The sequence below is a fragment of the Podarcis vaucheri genome (genome assembly GCF_965113315.1).
Source record: "Podarcis vaucheri genome assembly, chromosome: 3".
Classification (NCBI taxonomy): domain Eukaryota; kingdom Metazoa; phylum Chordata; class Lepidosauria; order Squamata; family Lacertidae; genus Podarcis; species Podarcis vaucheri.
In genome coordinates this window covers 74,669,300-74,684,830 of record NC_138761.1, presented here as the reverse complement: position 1 = coordinate 74,684,830, position 15,531 = coordinate 74,669,300, and the positions used below count along the sequence as shown (strand labels likewise).

General features: G+C 41.0%; 1 protein-coding gene across 3 annotated transcripts in view; it reads left to right on the top strand.

Annotated features, from left to right (window-relative positions):
* The window catches only part of NR2E1 (nuclear receptor subfamily 2 group E member 1), a 29,031-nt gene extending 15,340 nt beyond the window's left edge, over positions 1-13,691 (top strand). For 2 of the 3 annotated variants that reach the window (XM_082216678.1, XM_082216677.1), the window contains exons 4-9: positions 720-955; positions 3,982-4,128; positions 8,474-8,570; positions 8,973-9,122; positions 9,999-10,104; positions 11,352-13,691. In XM_082216678.1, coding sequence (XP_082072804.1) covers positions 720-955; positions 3,982-4,128; positions 8,474-8,570; positions 8,973-9,122; positions 9,999-10,104; positions 11,352-11,514 — 899 coding nt within the window. In that variant the 3' untranslated portion in view covers positions 11,515-13,691. The remainder of the gene's footprint in view (positions 1-719; positions 956-3,981; positions 4,129-8,473; positions 8,571-8,972; positions 9,123-9,998; positions 10,105-11,351) is intronic. The other variant, XM_082216679.1, reaches the window with a different exon arrangement.
* The last annotated feature ends 1,840 nt before the right edge of the window (positions 13,692-15,531 follow it).

Genomic DNA, 15,531 nt, shown 5'->3' with positions numbered 1-15,531 from the left:
AATATATATTTGAATACTGACTACCCAAAAAGGAAAGCTGTCCATTTTCTTTAGTGATATTCCTGTTGTGGTTGTCTATATTGGAATTATGTTCATTTACCTTGAATACTAGTGAGGCTGCTTAATTTGTCAGTTATTCAGTTTTGTAAGCAGCAAGTGTTTGCCTCTTTATGCTTTTTATGTTTCATGTGATCACTGAATATTTGAATCCTCCCTTAGTCATAATTTAAAATAGTTCCATATCATTGGGGATTTGACGCTGAATATTTGATCAGTTAGTTCACATTACTAGATGAAATTCAGCTCCTACCCTAAAACAAACTCTTTATTCCTGCTGCCCCCTCATTCCACATCTTTAATTCTTTAAAGATCCCTTGCCTAACACATTATTTCTTTCCCTCAACATAGAATTGCTGTATGAGTTTCCTTCCTGGCCAAATTAACGTTTCACTTTCCTCACAGAAGTTATACCATGTATTCAATTGCTCTTCACTCTCAAGAATTAGAACATATATGAGCATGTCATGACATCACAGCAAGTCAACAAATAGTGAAGCGGTGCTTGAATATAGCAAACAACCACCAGAGTTTAGCGTCTTTATATATGATTAGAGATGTATCGCACAGCAAGTTAATCCCATTAGAAGTTTTCAGTGGGCTTCAAAAAAATTTTTTTTTCAAATTCCAAGTAGCATGCTAATGCAGGTTTTTATTCCCAGCTGTTCAACATGAAAGGGGACCAAGAACTTCCACAATAAGGAAACAAGTCGCTCTGTATTTCAGAGGGCACAAGGAGGATAATGGAGCCACGCCACATTTCCCCTCTGCAGCTCTACCAGCCCCAGCTTTCTTCACTGCTGTTACTCAGCTGGAACCTCACAATCTAGAACTGGCTGCAGTTTCTACAACATCTGAAAGGCAGACCTTGGTGGGTCTGGCTCAACCAACTCCAAAGGTCAGCTCCTCCTTCTTCTTCTTGATTCAAGGGAAATGCATAATTATTCTGAGAGACTTTAGAAAAATAAACGAGACCTTGTGATAGTGGTATGGAATGAGGCCTCCTCAATCTGATTCCTCTTCATTTGGCTTGTGCAGCAATTACTTCCTGATAAATTAATGATGCTTTATTTGTGAAAGCAATACTTTTGCACAATGCATTGGACTAAAAATGGAAGTCTCAGTGGTGTTTACTTCCTCGGAAGCCTCTTCAGGATGGCAGCCTAAATCAATAGTAAATTATTTACCGTATGTCTTAAAATATTATGCATATTGCAAAGTTAAATGATTGACATGTCTGGTGTACTATGCAGGAGTAAATTGGTCAAGCCATATGAACCATACTGCATATTGGTTCCTTTTCAATGCTATAGGTGTTCCAAACTGCCAGATAGTTCCAAATGTGGGATGTAAACACAGGAGCAGTCAATGACAACATTCCTAGAGTGTACATGTTAGAACATGGGGAGGGATGTCTGTCCAGCAAGCAGGTAAACTTCCTGGGGACGGACTTCCTCCGCATGTGACCAGAGGTGGGTGTAGCCTCACCTGTGCAGGTAATGACAAAAGCACAGGGCAGGCAGCCATCTCTCTCTCTCTGCCATTTTCCTTCGATGAGGAAGCATGTAAAGATGCCCTCTTGTCTCTCAGCCAAGGGAGGAGATAAGGTCTATCTTGCAACAAGATAGATTCTAAGTATATGTAACCTTTTTAAGCCTGTCTGCCGTCTGGGATCATATTGTGAACAGATCGCGAGTAAACTTTTTTATACTTTTATAAAGACTGTGTTGTGTCTTGTATTTTAAGAGGGAACAAAGGGGAAATTACCAGAGTAATTATTATAGAGGTTCTAGCGAACCTGTGCACACGTTACCGTTGCGAACTTAAAGGGGAATGTATATGAACTCTGCTGATATTTTGGGAACTTGTTAGCACAAGTTGGATAAGGATATAATTAGTCAATATATCCTCTCCTGCACCCCAGAACATTCCCACTCCAAAGTCATCAGAATGCCTTTAGGATGGAGCACAGATGGGTGGTCTTCATTCTTGCTACTTATTCATTTACTGTATTTAATAAAAGTATTTATACGCCACCCTCTCACAAAAGATCAGGGTGGTGTACAGCAATGTAAAAACCTTTAAAAGCAATATGAACCTATCATTAAAATTGTTAAACCATACGATTGTCATGCTCAATTTCCACCCATTAATGTATGGAGGAATAGTTTCACATGATGGCACGGCTGCAAACTTATTGCTAGAGGCTCCAGCCCAAGCATAGGGCGTGGAATTCAAGGTACCACAAGGTACCAATATTACAAACGTTCCAACTGTGCAAGCTTGCAAGAGAAAATCCAACCACTACCCCCCTGTGTGCTATTCTGGGGGTTTTCCTGACCCTGCGGGAACCAATTTCCTGGGGCACCTGGAGGAGGAGAGGGGGGAAAGTCCCACCTTCTTGCCAAGTTAAATCAACATCTCTCACAAACTGAGTCAGGACTGAGAACCAAGATAGATGAGATGCCGATTAGGTGTTTTTTGGGGGGGACATAAATGGGGGGACAATCTGTAATGGGACCAAGGGCAGGGCAGGGGCTAGGGGGGGCTTAAATCTTTTGCCTCTTGCTGTGGTCCCAATCTGAATCAGCCCCCAACACTATTGGCTGGGATTTAAAAAAATTATTTGCTGCCTGCCGTGTGAGCATTTCAAGGTGCTACATATCACAAAACATTTCAAGATGCTGTATATCATAACGTATACAGTTGCATTTAGAATCAAGTTCAATCAAGCTGTCAGTGGAATGCTTAAAATTCATCAGATAGCAAAGACCGTGATGAACAAAAACGTTTTACCTTGCGGTAAAAATGTTTCAGTCAGTGAGTGCCTTATTTCTGAGGGAGACATTTATTCTCTTGCATTTATACCCCACCTCTCTCCTTGTCATGGAATGCAAGCGGTTGTCAGGTGCTCCCCAATCCAGGCACCCATGAGACCCAGATCTGCTCAGCTTCACCAAGATGGTGGCCCCATGTGCCTTCATGGGAAGCATCCTAAGACATCCGGCAAATCTGAATTACCTTGCTTTGAGAAACGGAGTTTTACAAATATGTCAGGATGTCCCAGTTTTATTCTGACCAGTTTTAAACTGTTGCAGTATTGACAGTGGAATCCAAATATCGGAAGTACTCACATAATACTTATTGCTGAAGTATAAGCTTAGTGATGGTTACGGACATTTCCCTCAAACACCGTAATGTTTTCCCTCTGTAATCCATAACTGCCCATTTTTGCCCAAATTCATCTCTGAGGTCTGGACTACATATGCAGCAGAATAAGAGAAGGGGTGCATTTTTGAATGCTTCACCACATAAGAAAAATAAATCCCCTTGCAAGAGGAAAATGAGCACATCAGGGACAGAAAATCCAGCATGGTCCTTCCTCTGACTGTGCTAGTTTTTTACTTACAGGGAGAATGTTATGTCAGGAAGCATTTTAAAACACCCTTCACCTATAGTCTGGAATGGTAAAGTATATTCTACTAAAACTTCATTCTGTTGCACGTGTAGATTTAGTCTGAGCATCAACCTTCCTAAATACAGGACCCACTTACTATGCATGATGTGTGAAAGGCAGGATGTGGTGCCATTTAAGCAAATATTCAGTTCTTCAGTTCGACTTTTAATTGTGTATTGCCTTGATACTTGTCCAAACCAAACAAAATATTTACCACTCACCCTACCAAAATTGAGTATCTATGTAAATCAGCTTGGGAGAGCATATCTTAAGGTAGTTGGTTAAGCCAGTGGTTCCTAATATCTCCCCCTACCATTTTTCTTCTTTCTTTTGTTTTGCTGATACCCTCCTTTGTAAGACCCAGATTCAATAATCAAGTACTTAATTAAACAATTAGCTCTTTGTCAAACATAAGCTCCTGCCTATTAGCTTCTGAAATATTTTTTCATGCAACCTTTTAATTTTAGTACCCACACGAAGTCAGTGGCACTCCCATGTATCTCTACGAAGTGGCTACTGAATCTGTTTGTGAGTCTGCGGCAAGGCTTCTCTTCATGAGCATCAAATGGGCTAAAAGTGTCCCTGCTTTTTCTACTCTATCATTACAAGATCAGGTAAGATTTATATAGAATTGGGGCGGGGGGGGGAGGAAATGGCAACATTTCTCTTAAGCTGATTGCTCAGTATTGATTTAGACCATGTGATTATCAGTGCTGTTGTTAGCCAAGTGATGGATAAAAACATATGCTTCATCCAGTATATATCCAGTATAATTTAAAAGGTTCCTTTTCAGTTGCCTTCTGGTCTTGGCTTAATTAATTACATAAGATTAGCCTGCTGGATCAGGCCAGCAGCCCATCTAGTCCACCATCCTGTTCTCACAGTGGCCAACTGGATGCCTCTGAGACACTGGCAAGCAGAACCTAAGCAGAATAGCACCATCCGCTGCTGCTGCTGCGGTCTCCAGCAACCAGTATTCAGAAGCATAATGCCTCTGACAGTGGAGGCCGAGCAAAACCTTTGTGGTTAGTAGCTTCACCTTCATGACTTGCTTGAGTCACCTGCAGCTGATTGCAGAGCAAAACCCCTTCTGCAAAAACTCTTTCTTTGTAGCACACCATGTACTGCAGTGAGTTGCTTGGTTGGAGTTTGTGGTTAATATTCCTGGCTTTTAGTAGGGAATTAGACGGGATTTATTTGTAAAGGGTTAGGCGGGTCCAACATTCAGAACAATGGGGGGGGTGGAATAGTCAAAGTCATAGCATAACTGAAAACAAAGGCAATTGTTATCACGAAAGGTTACCAAACACAGTTATAAGTCCCTGCCAATGTCACTTGCCTATTCTCTACAGTTTTATGTGGGGGACAAGTCTTGGCAAGCCTCCATGGAAGGTGAGAGAGATCCACAATGGTGGAGACCATCAAAGAGAAAGCCTTGCTTAGGGTTGCCAGACGTCTGGAACTTCCCGAACATATACAGAATCAACAGCAGTGTCCAGGCGAAAATCGGTAAAACGTCCAGGAAAATCTGGATGTACAGCAGCCCATGTTGGCAGCTCAAAAATGGCATTTTATTTTATTTTTTGCTGTTTTGCCAAAACTAAAAAAAAGCTCAACAACTTTTCTGTCCATATATTCGCTGAAATATGGCAACCCTAGTCTTGCTTCATGTCTTAGTTCAGGGGTGTTCAGGCAGATGTGTTGCTTTTTAAAATCTTCAACAAAGCTGTAAGAGTTAATCAAACTGATTGTTTGGGTAATGCCTGCAGTTTATTGATGTTAGCACATTCCATTGCCACCCCAAAACCAACTTGGTTGGCAGAAACTCCCACGTGATCCCTTGCAGGAAGGTGTGGGGCCTCCAGCAGACTGCCAACTCAATGGGGATTGCATGAAGGTGTCATTGTTTTTTATTTTATTTTTGAGATGATTCCTCCAGGTGGGGGTATGCAGGTCTTCTGAGATTTGCATACTAAAGGTGGCTCCAAAAAGAGAATCTGGAAATGCAGAAACCATGTTAGCAACATATATGCCTCCACATGGAGCTAACATTTAATACAACTGGCTTCTCCGTGTGATCTGTTGGAGCAAGAGTTCAGTGGTGCCCTGTGCACTCAAGGCAGACTATATGTGTTGGAGCCCCTAAACATCTGAACTGTGGTGGTGTTGCACTCGTGCGCTGTTGAAAATCAGTGGGACTCTAGTTAGTCATGTGCCTCCCTTCTCCCACTGATGTCAACAGAACTTAGGCAAAACTTTATTTGCATCAGGGCTTCAGCTACATTGATTCAGATTGGTATAGGAGTGGACTATGTTTCTCAAAGCCAGTGGTTCCCAATTGGTGGTCCAAGGACCCAAGGGGGACCATGTAACCCACCCAGGGGGGTCCATGGCACCATTCACATAACAAAAACTACCAGAGATTTCAAAAGTAGGGGGTCCATGGCTTGGCTTTTGAAAAACAGGGGGTCTGCAGTACTTAGCTAATTTATATTTTTTTGATAGCCATATTCCCCCTCCCTCACCCCCCAAAAACCTGACTTGTTTTAAACTATGTCAACTTAAATTGGGTGTGAGCAATTAGAGCATTAGCAGTCCTAACCATGCCTACTCCCATTGAATTAAAATGGTGCTTACCTTAAAGCAAGCAATCATCTCTCTGCTTCTTCCTGCCTTATGGAAAAGACTACGTATTCCCCTAATTAAATTAGTTGCAACACCCCATCCTCCACATTCTTCCTTCCAGTGCAAATGCCCTGCCACCAGCATGGGTGACTTCTAATTAAGGCAAGGCTTCGTTTGCTTTACCACAGAACTTTCTCCAAAGCACATACTAATTGAGGAACTGAGACCAAGAAAAGTAAAGGGGGAAGAAACTTTCTCAGAAATGAGAGTCCCATCAATATACAAGGAATGGCTTAGTGCAGATTAAAGTGATCACTGAACAGATCTCTGTAAAATAGGCCTATTATCCATGTCAGGAATCAGATTATCCTGTCATTTTAAATGAACTGGCTGCATATCTAACATTCAAAATTAAAGGCAAGTTGCATGAGTTGTTACATGAAATTAATCCCTCTTTTAAAGCCCAAGGATTTCATTAACTGCACCATTATCCTCTCTGGGCTTTATAGACCAGACTGTGAGTTGCAAAGTTTCGGCTTACCCAAAATTCTGGACTGTGGATTTTTGTTTAGACATTTTTCTTCTGCTGTCCTCCCACTTACATCAAATGCAAGTCATAGTTCCAATAATCACAGTCAGTAATGAAGGAGACAGAAAACAAAGAAGCTGTTCCTTATACTTAAATAATTCTGTTGTTTATAACTTAGTCATTTGCACCTTAACTTGGGAACAGCAAAGACTTTACTTGCCTACTGCACACCTCCTATTATCGTAGATGCTGCACTCAGCTATGGGGGAAGATGTTGTGGCATCTTCAGTGCCAAAGTAAGATTCAGCTGCCTGTCCAATTGGATTCTGTATCTACATACAGGAATGCAGTGTCTGTCTTCTCCTTTGCCCCAGACAGCAAAATATTTTGGGCCAGCAGAGTGACTGGTCCTCAAAACACTGGAGATCAACTTTGTCAATATGGGAAGGTTGTCAAATTTTGAGTCCCAAGGGGCTATCAGAAATCTCAGATAGGAAGGTCACCTCTGGGTAATTTTGCCTCCCCAAGGCTGGGAAACTTGTGAGTTTTGGCCTTCTCCTGACCAGTGGAGAATGGGGTGGGGCTTCATACACAGCTGAGCAGCTTTGTAGCAGGTTAGCCAACATTACCACCACCTGGTGGCTGAATACCATCATTATCCATAGAAGTGGTTGTTAGTGAAACCATAGTAGGGTTGCCATATTTCAGAAAGTGAAAATGTGGACACAAAAGTAAAGTTACCAGATTATTTTCAGCTTCCTACTAAATAGATGGATTTGGTCAGGGGACTGATTTCTAAATCTGGGGACTGTCCCCGGGAAACGGGGACATCTGGTAACCTTACACAAAAGTTGTTGTGTGCTGGCATGGGCTGCTATACGTCTGGATTTTCCTGGAAATTTCAGCGATTTCCCGACCGGATACTGCTTAAGGGGGGCTTATGTCCAGGAAATTCCAGACAGCCCTATTGTACAGCAGGGAAAACAGCACCAAAGGATGCAGGAGGCCCAGTTAATTACAATGTCTTCTGGTCCCTTTTGTCCAATATTTGACAAGCTTTGTGTGGATCTGTCCTGACAAAAGACTTGTGTAACACCAGCACTACCTGTGCAGTCCACACAACTGCTTTAGCCCAATGGGCCAGGCCTGTCCTGGAGAGAGGAGAAGGTACCTGGAACCACATGCGGCTACCTAAAGAAACCCAAGGAGAAATGATTATCTGCAAGTGCTATACAAATTATAATAAAACTTATATGGTAGTCATATGCTTCCCTAACCAGATCAATTTATTACATTACATTGCAACTTCTTTGGGACAAATGACGATAAGAAGGTTGCAAAAACAAAGAGGATTCTTGGTTGTGGAAGTCAAATTCAGTCTGGAAAATAGGTCCCGTCCCCACCCCCCCACCCCGCCGCCAATATTTTCAGTGGTGGGAGAAGGAAAATAGCCTGGATGGGCAATGTTCATTTTATATAAAGAGTAGCGCTTTTGTGCAACTTTCACATGTGGAGTTCAAGAAGAGCTTCATGTGTTTTTGGTTTTATGCAGTACCTTACAGCTGAAGCCATACCTTTCAAGCAGCACCCCAGCATTAAATAGGTGGCGTTTTATAATGTCCGTGGATGCTCTTAATCAAGATGAGAAAGCGAGAACTGAAATGTCCCCGGCAGGAGTGGGGATGGGAGAAAACAGCACAGGCATTTTAAAGCCATTTCTAAAACAACAGAAATTTACATAGTGAAATTGTTTATCAATCTATAAATTATACACCATGTTATATCGTACCTCTATTGTATGACAGCTGATGCTTTTGGAAGATGCTTGGAGGGAACTGTTTGTTCTAGGAATAGCACAATGGGCCATTCCAGTTGATGCTAACACTCTACTGGCTGTATCTGGTAAGAATTGCACAATTTAATGACTTTGTTATAGAAATTACCATAAAAATACATTACTGAAAAAAAGGACAACATGTAAAGAATAACAAATCCCTTCCGAACAATAGAGTATACCTGTCATTTATAAATCTATATTTAAATGCAAATAATGTTGTTTTGTTGCATTCACGACTGCTTGCATTGTCATTTAAATGCAAATTACTGTGTTTGTTATCATCCAACAGAAGATTTCATACTAACTTTCCTACATTATAGTTAGTTTTGTGTTGAAGCGGATCTCTATGTAACAATGGAATAGCTATTGATACATGTGATTTTTATTTTTATTTTTTGCAGAAATCAATCCATAAAATACATTCAGACGACCTATTAGTGTATTTATTTCACATGTTTGTGTTCCAGGAATGAATGGAGACAACACAGATTCTCAAAAGCTGAATAAGATTATCTCAGAAATACAGGCTTTACAAGAGGTTGTGGCTAGATTTAGACAGCTTCGGTTAGATGCTACAGAATTTGCCTGTCTCAAATGCATCGTCACTTTTAAAGCTGGTAAGGGGAATATAAAAATACCGTAGCCTTTTGGGCATCTATCAGTAGGCTGTGCAGTGGCCAAGTATCCTACCTCCATAGCAGATTACAGCGAACATCATAGATTAATGCTGTGGGCTGAAGTGCAGAGCCACTTCTCAACTGGGACACCCAGAAAATTCCAATATAAAATGAGTACCAATCCTTGTTCCTTGAGATGGGCTCTTTTAAAATTCCATGGAATACAGGGGGCTTTTTCAGGAAAGCAATTGTGTTCTCAGTTGCTGAAGAATTTAGCATATTGGTATCTTGATGAGTCTGAGTAATTTTGTATTGCAGAGACTACTGGGGGCAGACCTATAAACCCCTCACTAGCTTGGGTCCATCATACTGAAGAATCATGTCTCCCTTTTCATCCTATTGTGAACTTTATGATTGACCAAGACTGGCCATCTAAATGCTGCCTTCCACACACCATATTTGGTGAGCATAAGCATTTGAAGATGGATTCCAGTATATTCTCAGCCCTTTAATGTTCACCAAGGCCCAAGCCTCAGTATCTTGTCAAAGGAAGTCCGCAAGGTTTTTATTTGGTTGGCAATTGGAGGTTGAAATGAAAACAAGTAACAGTGCTGGTCTCATCTGTTTAGTGCTGCTAATTGAAAATGTGACACTGCTTTACACTTATTAAAATTTGCGGGAGCTTTCAGGGTGGGACACATGTTGACAAACTGAAATGGTAGAATGCCATAAGCAGTGAAATGGAATCACCAAGATGTGCCTTCATGCTTGTAGGTGGTGCTATGGAGTTAAGTGGTGAAGTGTAACATTAGTTGGCATCGAGTTAATATTGACTGTTCTGATTAATAAGTGAAGAGTGGTCAATCTGCTTTTCAGTACCTACGCATAGCGGTTCTGAACTCAGAAGTTTTAGAAATGCTGCGGCCATTGCAGCTCTTCAAGATGAAGCTCAGCTCACCCTGAACAGCTACATTCATACTAGGTGAGGACACTAGATTTGAATACATTTTTTTCCCAAGCTCTTAATTTGCTGTACCTGCAGTAAGTTTATTCATCCCAGGCAAATAATTCAGATGAAATGGGGAAGAGAAATAAAGGGCGTAATGTTTAATACCTGCTGAGAAACAAAATGAATTTAAAACAACAACAGCACAGAAAGCTTCTCTCTCTTCACAATCAGATTACAGTCGTACCTTGGATCCCGAACGTCTTGCAAGTCAAACGTTTTGGCTCCCAAACACCACAAACCAGTGACTGTTCCGGTCTGCAAACTATTTTTGGAAGCTGAATGTCCAATGGGGCTTCCGCGGCTTCCGATTGGCTGCAAGAGCTTCCTGCAGCCAATCCAAAGCCACGCTTTGGTTTCCAAACGTTTTAGAAGTCGAACGGACTTCCGGAACGGATTCCGTTCGACTTGCAAGGTACAACTGTATTAGCATTTTTAAGACGCTTTGCTTCTGTGAAGTGGCTTTTAATTTGTTGTTTAAATGAGAGCTGGCTTTAGCCTGGAATTTCAATCTTGTTGAGTTTTGGAATGCTTTCGTGGGTGAAAATTTATATTTTTAGAATTTTGACTGATTTTTTTGTGGTGTGGGGGGGGAAGCATGTTACATCATCAAAGTGTAGAATCAAGCTACAGTTCTGCAAGTAACCAATCCCACTGATTTCAAATGGGAGGACCTCATGGCTGCGCAGATATCTGAGCCAGTCCAGCATTCACTCCATCCACTATACCAGCAGTGGGCAGCAGATAAATTGAAATCTACAGGAAGATCTCTGGGATTTGTAGTAGGTTGGCAAGGGTTTCCAATTCCCGATTTTCTGATATCAACAGCAAAAAGCCCTCCTCTCATTAGCCTGCTGAAACAAAGAAGGGGGACAGAATACTGGAATGGCATTGTGGGCAGAAAAGACTGGGGAGCAGTTTTGGTACTGCAAATTTCTGGGCTGATCGTGTGTTCAGAGGTGCCCATAACTGTAATTCTAATGTGTATTTATCCCATGAGTTACTATTGTGTATATTAGTCTGATTGATTTCTAGTAAATAAAAATAAAAAATACATTCTACAAGCCTAAGTCTGTCCACCTTTGCACTTTACCACATTCAGATTTCTTATTCTATTTTGTTGGCATTTTGATTGTTGGCTTTCACGAAGGCAATCAACAGCATAAAAAATATTATGAATGTTATTTATATCCATAGCATTAACTCTCATGCTTGCCTTCCAGGTACCCCACACAACCCTGTCGCTTCGGGAAACTCTTGTTGCTTTTGCCAGCTTTACGTTCGATTAGTCCCTCCACAATAGAAGAAGTATTTTTCAAAAAAACCATTGGGAATGTGCCAATCACAAGACTGCTTTCAGATATGTACAAATCCAGTGACATCTAGACTGACCTGGGGGGGAGCAAATGAGAATGATCAGGGTCACCATTTCTGAAGAACTTCTTGATCAATGGAGAGCAAGCCTCAGCTAACAAACTCTACAAGAAGCTGGAGCCTGGAAACGTTTTAACCTAGTGACAAAATACACCCAATAGATATGGTTTTGCAGCCTTGAACAGAACAACTTTAAGTCCTTGGGGATGTGGGTGGGAAAATACTGCGCTCCACGGAAAAACCTGCTGTAGAATGAACTTGGCTGCTGCTTCTCCCGGTGGAGCCAATTCAGTTGTCATTCATAGTTAACAAAGGCTGTGCTAGTCTGCCATTTAGTTGGCAGATGTGACAAGGTAAAGAAGAAGGTCCTTTAGGGTTGTTGTTTCTTCATACTTTGAAAAATGGGGTAACCAAACATTGTTCTGTCGTCATGTGTCATGAGGTGGCCTTCAAAAATGGTTTGTTTTTTTTAAAGTAGCTTGTTTAAGTGAATGCTTTTTATATGAGAGGCAACACTGAATACCAGGTTATAGAAACATTTGCTTCATCTGTAACGTAATAATAAAAGTGGCCTTCATCATGGATTTTTAAGAAGTACGCCAGCAAATACCTTTTGAATTCAATAGGCTATGCCTCCTTGTTAAAAAACACACACGAAGGGGTGGACTTCACTTCTAAGTCTGGCCAACATATCAGTTCGGATTACCATCTCAGACAAAAGAGCTTTAAATAAAAAGTTGTTTTTCTTTTCTTTTTAAAAAATGCATGTTAAGCGAAGACTAAACAGCAAAACCAAATAAAAGAAAAAGGAGAGGATTGATACAGCGAACTAATAGCTGTCCCACTGGCATAGTGCTGAAACCAAAGGCAACGGTGGTCAAACTCTTTGTCAATGAGATGTGCAAAAAAGGTAACTGACTTATAATAAAAACAGTTCTGAACCGTCTTACAATGAAAGAAAAGGATGGTTGATCAATACAAACCTAATACTCTAGCGGCTTTTTAGAAAAGTCCAGGTTCTAATAAAAGCCTCTCTCTCTCACCACTCCTCACAAAACACACATATTATGAGCTGCTTAATTTGATGAGAATACACTTATGGAAATGTAGGGGGGAATTAAAAGATAACTGCTGTACTTTTCAAGTTTTTATTTGTTTTAGGAACTAGCACTGAGAAAGCAGAACCAGCACTTGAAGTATCATAGAATGAGTAAAACTTCTCTTGTACAAAAATGGATTAACTGATTTGTGAAGTTAAGGTTGTACTCATTGTATTTACAAAGAATAAAAAATATATTAAGTTTAAAATGGTACGGCCTTTGATTAAACATTACTCCCCACTGATGGTGCAATTTCCAAGAAACAGGTAAAAAATTATACAGTGGTACCTCAGGTTAAGTACTTAATTCGTTCTGGAGGTCCGTACTTAACCTGAAACTGTTCTTAACCTGAAGCACCACTTTAGCTAATGGGGCCTCCCGCTGCTGCTGCGCCGCCAGAGCACGATTTCTGTTCTCATCCTGAAACAAAGTTCTTAACCTGAAGCACTATTTCTGGGTTAGCAGAGTCTGTAACCTGAAGCGTATGTAACCTGAGGTACCACTGTAATGGGGTGAGTATACTGCTATGTTTTATTTAAAAGTGAACAGGTGTGGAGTACTTTGGCTCTCTGATGTTGCTGAACCACAGATCCCATCAGTCCCCATTAGCAACTGCCAGGGATGATGGGAGTTGCAGTTCAGCAACATCTAGAGGGCCAAAGGTTACCTGCAGTTGCAGTAGCCCTACTGAGCAACTGCTTGCACAAAGGGGCAACACAAGTCCCAAGGAACTCTGCCTTTAGTCCTATCCCCCCGTCACACAGCTCCATCCCACATGCTCATGGCAACTGTGCGCAGCCTGCTACAGAAGGGTAGGCTCCCAGTACAATTTAGGACCTTATCACACAAGGTTGTAGATAGTACAGGAAGCTTACAGCAGCACCTCTGTGCTTAATGTTGCCCCTCCATGCTAAGTGTGCCTGAACACAAATATCGCCTTAGAAGGTGAACAAGCAGCTACTGTCGAGGTTTCTCAAGTATATTTCAAAAAGCTGCCTGCAGCACCATTCTAACACCACTGGAATAGTTCCTTCAGAAGTTCTTCTTCTGCTCCACTAAGGGTAATTTATATAGCTACCCACCAAGAAGCATTACAGTGGTGCCCCGCAAGACGAAATTAATTCGTTCCGCAAGTTTTGTCGTCTAGCGAATTTTTCGTCTTGCGAATCACGAAATCCCATAGGAATGCATTGAAAATCAATTAATGTGTTCCTATGGTCAAAAAAGGTCCAAACAAAGCCAAATTTGGTACAACAACAGTTTATTAACTGCTCTTTAAAGTCACACATACTGTAAAGAGCAGTTCAAAAATTGAAGGGAAAATAAATTAACTTTATAAACAAAACATGTCTTTGTTTTTAGACAAAGGAAACAAAGTCGCGAGACGTTTTCGTCTTGCGAAGCAAGCCCATAGGTGAAATTCGTCTTGCGAGGCAAATCGAAAACGGAAAAACCTTTCGTCTAGCGAGTTTTTTGTCTTGCGAGGCATTCGTCTTGCGAGGTACCACTGTACTTGAGCATCTCACATAGAAAACAGTAAATATGTAACTGTGATGAAAGTTAGTTGGGTCTCAGCTAGAGCCGCAGAGGAGTATGTACAAGAGAAGATTTAAAACTATCTAGAAAAACCATCTTAGCTCATACTGCTGAAATAAATTGGCATGCAAGACAGTATTATATACATAGTGTAATGAACCTGGAAGGCAAAGCTAGTCATGGTAGTCATGCTTTTTTTAAAAAGTGTACGTATTCTGTCAGCTTTAGAGAAAAACCCCTTGTGGGGCCCTGCATTGACTTTATGCTCCTCTTGAGCTGTCCTATGGCCTACGGCAAACAGAACCTGTGGGGGCAAATGCCCTCAAGGAATGAGGGAAGTTTTAGCAGTAAACCAGTGTTGGTCCTCATCTGGAATGGCACATGTTCTGGAGTGAAGCTCTGCTGCTGCTTTTTCATCAGAATTAAAGGAATGGCCAGGTATTGCTGCTTTTAAAAAATATATATGTGAAGGGTTACTCCTGATTCCAACCCTACATGGGTTGCCTTCCACCATGGCACACTTGATAGCTGTTAAAACACACACATCTGAGAGCTATTAAAATTTGGTTCACCATGTTGACAGAACTTACAGATTGGCTCCTTATGCTGTTAGTTTCTAGGACATGGGAGCGTTGCAAAGGGTTAGTTATGTTAAGTTCAAGGAAATCATTGACATACTAATGGATGCAATTAATCGTTCAGATGCAGAAAACTCAGACTTCAGAGCTATAGCATGATGATTCTAGCTTACACTGAGTATTGTTACCCAGAGTAAGAGAAAGGAGTACTATAATTTTGATTCAGTACTCCATAAGCTGTAACTACACAACCATATGAAGGAAACCAACAATCCTATCCCTGTTAACTCGGGAGTCCCAAAGATTTATGTAGGACCTGCCCCGAAGCAATAACACATAGGACTGTAACTTACAATGGGAGTTTTAGTATTTCAAGCTGAATGAAGTCAAGTAATTAAGAACCATTTACTTAAGTGGAAGGTACAGCCAGCATAAAACACAGTGCAGTGGGACATTTATCCAGGGAGATAAGCCAGCCCAAGGTATAAAGAGAAGGACTATTTTTCCCATCATAGCAGGAAGGACATGCTAAGTGCATTTTTACTTTTTATTTCAAAACAACTTTTAGACAAATGTTCTTAGTATACAAATCTGTTTTCTTTTTACACAATATAAAGAAATGCTCCCTCATTGCTTCTCAGTACAAAGGCTGCCCCACCCCCACCCTGCCCCTCGCAAGCTTAAAGATACAACTACAGAAGTGCTTATTTTATACAAGGGGGTATTGAATACAATGCACCATGTTAGTCACCAAATTGCAGGTTGAATACTAGTTGTTGTACAGAAATATTCTAGTGTTTAAAATCAAAGAAAAG